This window comes from Megachile rotundata, chromosome 4, assembly GCF_050947335.1.
Source record: "Megachile rotundata isolate GNS110a chromosome 4, iyMegRotu1, whole genome shotgun sequence".
Lineage (NCBI taxonomy): Eukaryota > Metazoa > Arthropoda > Insecta > Hymenoptera > Megachilidae > Megachile > Megachile rotundata.
The window spans coordinates 5,384,867-5,395,830 of NC_134986.1; the positions used below are offsets into that span (position 1 = coordinate 5,384,867).

Sequence of the window (10,964 nt, forward strand, 5' to 3'; positions counted from 1 at the left end):
TGATTTTCACCTCGGTTCACCTACCAAATAGGCTTAAATGAAAGCTGGAAGCTTCCCGAACAAGAATCTATAACAATATCTTGCGGTAATTTGCGGTCTTATGAGTTATTCACATTTATGTTCACGCGCGCGCCCTATTATCATATGTGACAACAGCGGTTTCGAACGTTTTTCAAATATGTCGTCGCTGACCGTTGCAAAAAGTCTTGTTTTGTAGGTGAGATTTCAATATCCACACCCATATATATATATATTACATATTAGATATTTAAACATTATTAAATAATTTAAAAAATAAAAATTTATTTGCAATTTCTGATAATAAAAAATGAATTTGCTAATGAAAAAAATATTATTATGATAGTTCAAACATTCAAGTTTAAAATGCAAAAAGATTTAATTAATTTCGATAAATAGTTTACGAGATAAAAATTCATACGTACTAGTTAACTAACCGTATTAGTTAACTAACAAATCAAAATTCGATTTTTAACACAAAAAACTAATTTGTAACACTAATGTAATCATTTTATCGAAAAACATTTAAATAATTTATCTCAGAATCGAAGATATTAGTTTTGTCCACGTTTTCGCCGTTTTTCATCACTGTGTGTCGTGGCGAACTTTAATCGTAACTTTATGTCAAAGCCCTATTTATTCTTTGGTCCAGAATTTGTCCAGTTTGAGTTAAACTGTTGGCTGGATCAAATATAAACACAGATTGGATTAAGTCGAGTTTACAGTCGCTTTAGGAAACGGTAGGTCATGGTAGGTCAGCTACAAATGCGGTAACTGCAGAGTTTGGTTGCAAATGCACGTGAACTTTAACTTGCCTTCTGTCCTCTGTTGACGCTTCCGTTTTAATCATTTATACGGTCTGATTCGTTTCTTTGTTAAACAATTTTGTTAATTTTCAAGTAAAACATACAATAACATACCAAAGTAGCACATACGTACAATTTTAAATAATCATACTTATAAAGCATCTTTATATAATTATAACTGAAATGAAGTACTGAAATTTAAACGGCAGTTTATGACTGCGTATATCGCGTAGAAGATCAAAGTCGGATATAAAAAATAAAGGAAGGAACTTAATGCACATATTCATATGCTGTACATGTGAGTCAGAGATTGTTAACATTAAATAAACATAACCTTAAAATGAATTCGTAGAATGTGAAAGTTAAGACATTAAATTATTGTTAAAAGGCTATATTAAATACTGTGAAAAGAATTAAAGTGAAATATAAAAAATGGAGAAATTACATATGATGGAACATGATGTATTCATGAAGCATTCATATGCTGTACATGTGAGTCAGAGATTGTTGACATTAAATAAACATAACCTTAAAATGAATTCATAGAATGTGAAAGTTAAGAATAAATTATTGTTAAAAGACTATTAAACACTGTGAAAAGAATTTAAGTCGAATATGAAAAATGGAGAAATTACATATGATGGAACATGAAGTTTACATGAAGCATTCATATGCTGCACATGTGAATCAGAGGTTGTTGACATTAAATAAACATAACCTTAAAATGAATTCACAGAATGTGAAAGTTAAAACACTAAATTACTGTTAAAATACTGTATTAAACACTGTAAAGAGAATTGAACATGAAAGTGGAAAATAAAAATATTATCGAAATATTTCAGGACACACAAGATACATTTATGAATTATCAATAATTTAGGGGTTGTTGACCTCAGAAAAACATAACATAAAAATTAATGCACAGGACTCACGATTTTAAAGGGGAATTTGTAGATAAATATATATGAGAGATGTTATTAAAAGGATTGAAGATAAAAATGAAAGATAAAAAAATTGTAATTAAATATGTAAGAAGACATGTAATGGTTGCATAAAGTATCGGTAAATATTGATTTGCAAAAGTCGTAACTTTAAAACTAATGTACGGAATGCAAAAGTTCAAACAGAAATGTGCAGATGAAACTCTATATTAAATACTGAGGAAAATATTAAGGACACAAGTGAAAGATAAAGAAGTTATGATGAAATATGTCAAGAGTCACGAGTAGCACTCGTGAAGCATCAACAAACTGTACGGTGTCAAGTTTAAAAAATGATAACTTAAAAAATAATTCATAAAATGCAAAAATTCGAATGCAAGCTTATAAATTAATTCCTATATTAAATACTGTGAGAAGCATTGAACTTGAAAGTAGGAAATAAAGAAGTTATAATGAAACAACACATTACATGTGAAGAAACATGTAACGTATGCACAAAGTGTCCATAAAGAATAAAAAATCATTACGTTCAGAAAATCATAACTTAAAATAAAATTTGTCAAATATGAAAGTTAAAGAGTTAAATTGTAGTTAGAAGTCTATATTAAACACTGCAAAAATAATTTTCAACGAAAATAGAAAAGTAGAGTAGTTATAATAAAATACATGATCAACACATTAAATTCTACTTTACTTTAAGTAGATAAATTTGTCCAACTTTCCCAACAAAATTACCAACTTTATTTTCAATATTTCTTCAACGACAACAGCTCCATAATTATAGCACATCGGTTGATAAATAAATTAAAAATAAAAAAAGTTTTCGACAGCCAAATGTTTTCAGTAAAGCAGTAAACTTGATCGTTTTCAGCAACCCTCTTTCAGAGTACAAATTTCATTCACACCCTGAAACAGAGTTACTCCACCCAAGTTACTTGATCCATTCTCACTGAATCTGTGCTCTTTAAGAGTCGCGTTGATTTACGATAGAAAGTTTCAGCGCGACGTAGAACAACGTTTTAAGCACGTGCTAGCAGTAGACTTAGCCTGTCACCGTTAATCAATCACAATGCAGTGGACACAAAGGATCGTGCCAGGATAATTTATTCAAACACGAATGTCATATGGACATTGCGAATTTTCTTCGCTTGTTTACACACTTTTCTGCGATTTACTTAAGCAAATTTAATACTGCAAATCGTTAAATAGAAAAGTGGTAAACATACATTATACTTGTAAATATGGGACTACATCGAGTGGCAATATAAGTAGAGGTCCTTTCGTACGTGCATTGATTCGAAAATTTGTTCATTTTTAAATATGTATGTTTGTAGGTTCCAAGTTTTAAATTTAGAGATTTGGAGATTTGAAGTTTGATGATTTGGAGATTTGGAGATTTAGAGATTTGGAGATTTGGAGGTTTGGAGGTTTGGAGATTTGGAGGTTTGGAGATTTGGAGGTTTGGAGGTTTGGAGGTTTGGAGATTTGGAGATTTGGAGATTTGGAGATTTGGAGATTTGGAGATTCAGAGATCTGTAAATCTGTAAGATCTGAAGATTAGTAGATGTGTAAATTTGTAGATCTAAAGATTTATAGAGCTGTTGGTTTGTAGATTTATAGATCTGAGTATTTCTAGATATGTAGATTTATAGATTTATATATTGTACTTTCTACGTTATGTATTTATATATTGGTACATTTCTAAATTTGCAAATCTGAAAATTAGTGGATTGATAGATTGGTAGATTGGTAGGTTGGTAGATGGAAGATAGGTAGATGGGTAGATTGCTAGATTGCTAGATTGATAGATTGTTCGATTGGTCGATTGGTCGATTGATAGATTGGTAGAGTGGTAGATTTGCAAATTGGTAGGTTGATAGATTGATAGATTGATAGATTGATAGATTGATGAATTGATGAATTGATGAATTGATGAATTGATGAATTGATGAATTGATGAATTGATGAATTGATGAATTGATGAATTGATGAATTGATGAATTGATGAATTGATGAATTGATAAATTGATAAATTGATAAATTGATAAATTGATAAATTGATAAATTAATAAACTCAAAATGCGTATTCCAATAAATCTTTAACGATCACATCTACGAAAAGTAATAAAGTTACACCATCTCTCCTAACAGTATTACGACCCACAATATCAGCCTGTAATTTGTGAAGAAATTTGAAAAATTTCATCTTGCGCCACTTTCCCTCGTCTCATCGATAAAAGTCGTCGAAATTTCATGACACACACTGTTTATTTTCATCGTTTCACCTCCGTGTTTGTATTTTTCCAGTCCTTTACTCGAGACCACGATAAAATCCACAGGCCGCCACAGAAGATCCCAGTGGCACTCGAGCAAAATTCTATTCCCGTAATATTCCTCTCGTGTTCCTGTTTATTTTCAGCGGCGCGGGAAATGCAAACAGTTTAGAGAAATAATTCGTAAATATGCGTAACAAGAGGCGCGTGCGACCGTTATTTACACTCGCAGATGGTTTCTCCGGGTGCACCAAGACGCGTGTAACCCAAACGAACGAGGACAACGTCGTCGACAGCGATGCAGCTGCTACCAACAGCCAACTTTCTTACCCTGACACTTATGCAATATTTCTCTGTCTCCTTCGCCGCAAATGGTAACCTTCGACCTCTACTTTCGTGCCATAGCATTGCACCTGTCGCGTGCTATTTCGGCTACGAGCGACTCTAAATCGACGTCATTCATTTTTGCTAACGAACAATCCATTTTTAGCGAAGAAGAAAACGCAAGAGAGTGGAAACACTTTTGGGGTTGAATGTTGGATAATTTAGGAATTTTTGAGGGGTGACAGTTTATTGGTTCTTACATTTAGAACTGCGGTTGCGAAAATGGGTCAATTTTTGAATTTGCAAATTTGTGCTTTTGTATATTTGAACGTGTGCAATACGATTAATTCATTCATTTCTAAATCTGAATCTCAAAATGTTTAAGTTCAAAAATTTGGAAAATTAACTATATCATCAGGTAATATTCTACATAAAAGAATTTGATACATAAAAAAATAATATCTGTTGTAGTACAAGAAACTCTCTTTATATCGCCGCACTTTATGTTACTGACTAACATATCTCCATTACTATATATTTCAGTGTTAACTGTTGTATCTTCACGTGTTATATGACCGTACCTTCTATCGCCACGATATACAATATCTTCAATTATCGCTGGTTGTGTCCTTACATGTTATATTGCCATAAGTTAATAACACAATTCATTACCTTACGTCAATATTATTATACGTTACATCGCCTCTCATTACTATTACTATGCATGAGATATGTCACTAATAATATTACGCAGTATATCGCCATGCGTAGAATTCACTACGCGTTGTATCGCCGCATATTAATATTACTACTTGTGAGTTTACCATGCGTTATATCGCCACGCGTTAATATTGATATAGATAGAATTCGTCGCGCGTTAAATCGCCACGTATTAATATTAGTACTTGTGAAATTTACCATGAGTTATATTGCCACGTGTTAACATTGATATGAGTGGAATTCGCCACGCGTTAAATTGCCACGCGTGAATTTTACTACACGTTGCATCGCCACGCATGGAATTTGCCACACATTAATATTGCTACGGGTGGAATACGCTACGCGTTATATCGCCACATATTAATATTGCAACTTGTGAAGCTTACCATGCGTTATATCGCCACGTGTTAATATTGATATGAGTGGAATTCGCCACGCGTTAAATCGCCACGCGTGAATATTACTACACGTTGCATCGCCACGCATGAAATTTACCACGCATTAACATTGCTACGGGTGGAATACGCTACGCGTTATATCGCCACATATTAATATTGCGACTTGTGAAGCTTACTATGCGTTATATCGCCACGCGTTAATATTGATATGAGTGGAATTCGCCACACGTTAAATCGCAACCCATCAATATTATTACACGCTGCATCGCTACGCATGGAATTTGCCATGCGTTAACATTGCTACGGGTGGAATACGCTACACGTTATATCGCCACATATTAACATTGCGACTTGTGAAGCTTACTATGCGTTATATCGCCACGCGTTAATATTGATATGAGTGGAATTCGCCACACGTTAAATCGCAACCCATCAATATTATTACACGTTGCATCGCTACGCATGGAATTTGCCATGCGTTAACATTGCTACGGGTGGAATACGCTACGCGTTATATCGCCACATATTAACATTGCTACTCGTGAAACTTACTATGCGTTATATTGCCACGTGTTAACATTGATATAAGTGGAATTCGTCACGCGTTAAATCCATCCATCAGTATTATAACACGTTGCATCGCCATGCATGAAATTTGCAACGCATTGACATTACTACGGGTGGAATACGCTACGCTTTATATCGCCATACGATATATCACAACACGTTATATCTATATCCACGTATTGTATCATGACGCGTTTCGTAGCATAACCCATGCAATATTGCCACCATATGCTTCGCGTCGTATCAGCGTTCACCATCCCTCGCGTTATATTGCCACCCATAATACCACCACCCCATATCCACGCATTGATGATAATGACATTACAATTCAAAAACTACAAGGTTCAATTTTTTACTATCTTTATTTCTTACACCTTCAAACGCTTCCAACCTCAGACTCCGCGTCAACAATATTTTTGTCGAGGTAAAAACAAAACGTTTCACAGGACTACAATCTATTCTTTCCTTCATTGCTTGGATTTTTGGCTATCCAGTCTAATGCTCGTTGGATGAGAACAGGTATTGGCTGGGTCGGTGGTGGTGTCGGTAAATGGGCACCTTGAAAAGTGGCACCATTTTCGTTAGCCAGCCAATCTAGGTTAAGTTTCGTGCCATCCGGAGCTGTCCAAGACGCTGAACCTCGAACTTCTTCGGCTTCCGCATCTTTTTGACCGGGATTCTTGAGGAAACCTTCCTCTTTGAAAGCGATACCATTTGCACTTTCCCATTTTGTTGAAAAACTACCGTCTGGACTGATGTCTTGACTTTGACTGATGATGGCGATCGGTTTATCAGCGGCTAGCACCATAATTAACAGGTTCAAGAGGAATATTATGTGGTGGTACATGGTTTTGTACTGAAAATTGATCCCTGAAAAAGATACATGCTAGTTACTGTTAATATAGAACGGAAATAAGTTGGTTGACATTGTGTTAAAGTTAGGTCTGGGTTAAAATTACATTTAAGTTAGAGTTGATGTTAAAGTTAGGTTAGGTCTGGGTTAAAATTACATTTAAGTTAGAGTTGATGTTAAAGTTAGGTTAGGTCTGGGTTAAAATTACATTTAAGTTAGAGTTGATGTTAAAGTTAGGTTAGGTCTGGGTTAAAATTACATTTAAGTTAGAGTTGATGTTTATTCTTGATAAACGTGTAAAATGAAAAATTGATGAGCGTTTAATTAATTTCAAACTTGTGTTACTTTTGGGTTAGATTAGGTGTGGTTTAGAATTACATTTAAGTTAGACGTTAAATCCTGATAAATAGTTAAGTGGAAGATTGATGAGTGATTTATTAATTTGAAACTTATATTAGATTTGAATTATGTTTACATGTGTATTAGGTTACATATGGATCAATGTTACATTTAGATCACATTTAAATTAGGTTAGGTCTACGTTAAAATAATAAGTTAAAGTTAGTGTAAGTTCAATTTATATTTAGATTAGTTTGGATGTTAAGTGTTAGAAAATACACATGTTGGATGTTAACTGTTATCAAATACATACGTGAAAGAAATAATTGAGAAGTACGCGATATTATTCATATTTTATGTTAGATTTGTTTTAAATATACATATAAATAGGTTAGTTATAAATTATTAACAGACACTGATGTTAAATTGTAATTTATTGAATTAGTCTCTTATATGAGATTGAATATCGCGTTACATTTAGCTCACGTTAGGTTAGATCTGTATTTAGTATACACACAGGTTAGGTTAGATATGGTTTAAATTCACATTTAGGTTAAATTCGATAAATTGATAATTAATAATAAACACAGAAAAGTTAAAGCACAATTGAGACGTCAAATCAATCAGTTTAATTTAGATGTCGTGTGAAGTTTAGGTTACGTTTTGTACTCGCATAATTTAGGTTACGTTTGGTACACACATAGTTTAGATTAGTACATATAAGTTTAAACTTAGGTTAGGTTAAGTTACCAGTTAATATTATTAAACACAAAAGAATGTTGAAACGTGATTAATTTAATTTAAATATCGTGTTTCATTTGGGTTAAGTTACGTTAAGTCTGCGTTAAGTCACACATATGTTAAATTGGATACAGATTAAGTACACACATAAGCTAAGTTAGATACGAATTAAATATGCACTTAGAATAGATTGAATGAACTATTGATTGTTGAAAGGCATATATCAAAAGAAGATTAAAACGTGATCAGTTTAATTTGAATATCATGTTACGTCTAAGTTACGTCAGGTTAGGTCCACGTTGTAGGTTAAATTACATACTGGTTAAGTACACACATAGATTAAGTTAGATACAAATTAAGTATACACTTAGATTGAATTAGCTATTGATCATTGATAAGCATAGTTCAAAAGAAGATTGAACCGTGACCAATTTAATTTGAATGTTATGATACGTCCAAGTTATGTCAGGTTAGGTAGCGTTAGTGATTAAATTAGATTAAGTACACACATAGATTAAGTTAGATACAAATTAAGTATACACTTAGATTGAATTAGCTATTGATCATTGATAAACCTAGTCCAAAAGAAGATTGAACCGTGACCAATTTAATTTAAATGTCACGTTACGTCTAGGTTACGTCAGGTTAGGTCTGCGTTACACTACCTCGATTGACGATTTTCTTGATATCACGTACAAAACCGTACTGACTATCGCGTCTCTGTCCCGTACACCTTTTATAGTTTGAAGTACTAGTCGCTATCACCGACATTTTGCGTTCAAATGTCACTCGATGATACCGGTTCGGTGCGACCGGTATCACGTATTAAAGGAAACCTTTCCGGCTGCATCTCGGGACGAACAACCTGCAATCAGTCCGCGCCTATATTGTCAATTAACCGTTATGTACACGTGCTATAAATATACAAATTATCTGTCAGACATCGCGTCGTCGATTGCAAATGTTTTAACTTCTGAAGCGTCGTGTACGAACTTAACTAGCGACATTATTATAGCGTAAGGTGCTCTTCATGACAAGGTAAATAAGAACTAGCATTTTCTTTGTGTTAAACTATATAATTAGTTATAATATCCAACTTGCAGTTGTTGCTATAACGTATTATTATAGATGTAAATATTGTGATGACGTAAATTGTAAATAATTATGAACTGTAGAAATTCTTCAGATGAAACAATTGCACTTGTATATTTTATAATTTTCAGAATATGTGGGTGTTTCATAAAAAATAAAGTTCAATTAAAAAACAAGACTTAAATAATGTAAATAAAAACTATAAATGTGCGATGGTTAACGAATTATATGTACATCATCATTACATAACAATGTTATTTACATAGTATTAATTTGTTATCCATAGCGATGAAGATAGATTATATAAATCATAGTTAACTCATTGGCGCGATATTTTCTTAATCACGGTTGTAATCGCCGTTGTAAAACGACGTAACATATAAAACTAACTGATACAGAAAGATCGGTTGAACTCAATTAATTACAAAGCTACTACAGCAGCGTGAATGCCGAAGGGGAACAAAAGCAACGGTGATGCGTTAAAATAATTAATCTCATAATCTGAAATGACCTTTCGCACGCTGCGAACGTGGTATACGTTCTGAAAAATGATCTGTCAAGGGAAGCACGCTTTTAATGAGCGGAATCGGTGACTTTTAAACACGTACTTCGAACAAGCTATTATGCTATCTCAACCATCGCATCGTTCGAGTTCTTTGGTTACGGAGCGGGAATCATCAGTCATTTCTTTATTTCAACGTTCGACTATCGCCCGAGGACAGGCCGATATTCATAATTTAAGAAACGCATGTTCTCTTTACAGGTCTGTGAGGCAACGCCGTGTCAACGTCGGATGAATCACGGTTCACCGTATGATTATTAGAAATTTTGTAATTGTCCTAAATTATTAGTTTGTTTGCTACGAGACGACCTCAGACGATGGATTTCGTAAACTTGCTTCTTCAGACTTTTAAGTTATGCACGATATGAATGGAATGGTATTCAAGATGAAGTGAAGAATAGTTTTAGAAATTGAAGTCAGCAAGAAGTGTAGGAAATAGAGAGGTTCTGTATAGGTTAGATTTTATTTAAATGTTATGTGAGTTAGATCTATGTAGATTATGTTTTTACAGGTTATGTATCATATAGGCTTTGCATGAGTTCTGTATAGATTAAATTTTATATAAATTAAATTTTACATAGGCTAGGTTTTGTATGGGTTAAGTTTCTTATAGGTCAGATTTTGAATAAGTTCTATATAGGTCAAATTTTATATAAGTTAAATTCTGCAATGGCTATGTTTCATATAGGTTAAGTTTCTTATAGGTCAGATTTTGAATAAGTTCTATATAGATCAAATTTGATATAAGTTAAATTCTTTATAAGCTGTTTTATATTGGTTAAGCTCCTTATAGGTCAGAGTTTAAATAAGTTCTATATGGGTCAAATTCTATATAACTTAGATTCTGAATGGGGTATGTTTTGTATAGGTTAAATTTCTTATAGGTCAGATTTTGAATAAGTTCTATATGGGTCAAATTTTATATAAATTAGATTCTAAATAGGTCAAATTTTATATAAATTAGATTCTAAATAGGTTAAATTTTAAATAGATTAAGTTTCTTATAAATAAAATTTTGTGTAAGTTCAACACAGATTAAATTTTATACAAGTTATATTCTACATAGGTTATGTTTTATATATGATTTTGTATAATTTATGTTCTACATAATTTTGTATCGTATAAGATATGTTTTACATATGTTAAATTCTATATAAGCTAAGTTTTATAAACTAGACTCTATTTAACTGAAATCAAGTTTTTCTATGTAGATTAAGTCAGGCTAAATTATACTACATAAATTAGATACCATATTAATTATTTTCTATGTAAATTTAATTTTAAACAGATTATGTTCTATATAGACTAGATTGAATTTGATTAGGATAGG

The 10,964-nt window shown here is 32.7% G+C and overlaps 1 protein-coding gene across 1 annotated transcript; it reads right to left on the minus strand.

The window, feature by feature from the left end:
- Positions 1-6,390: 6,390 nt before the first annotated feature.
- LOC100878063 (endocuticle structural glycoprotein SgAbd-2) lies at positions 6,391-8,823 on the minus strand. The gene is made up of 2 exons (XM_012281893.2): positions 8,646-8,823; positions 6,391-6,917 (listed from the first exon to the last, which is right to left on the minus strand). Exons 1-2 carry the CDS (start codon positions 8,749-8,751, stop codon positions 6,496-6,498), a joined length of 528 nt encoding a protein of 175 aa, XP_012137283.1. The 5' UTR covers positions 8,752-8,823; the 3' UTR covers positions 6,391-6,495.
- Positions 8,824-10,964: the final 2,141 nt, after the last annotated feature.

Coding starts and splice junctions, on each gene's coding strand:
- LOC100878063 (XM_012281893.2), bottom strand. CDS start 8,751: ATGTCGGTGATAGCGACTAGTACTTCAAACTATAAAAGGTGTACGGGA. Junction 6,918..8,645: donor CAAGAAAATCGTCAATCGAG/GTAGTGTAACGC, acceptor TATCTTTTTCAG/GGATCAATTTTCAGTACAAA.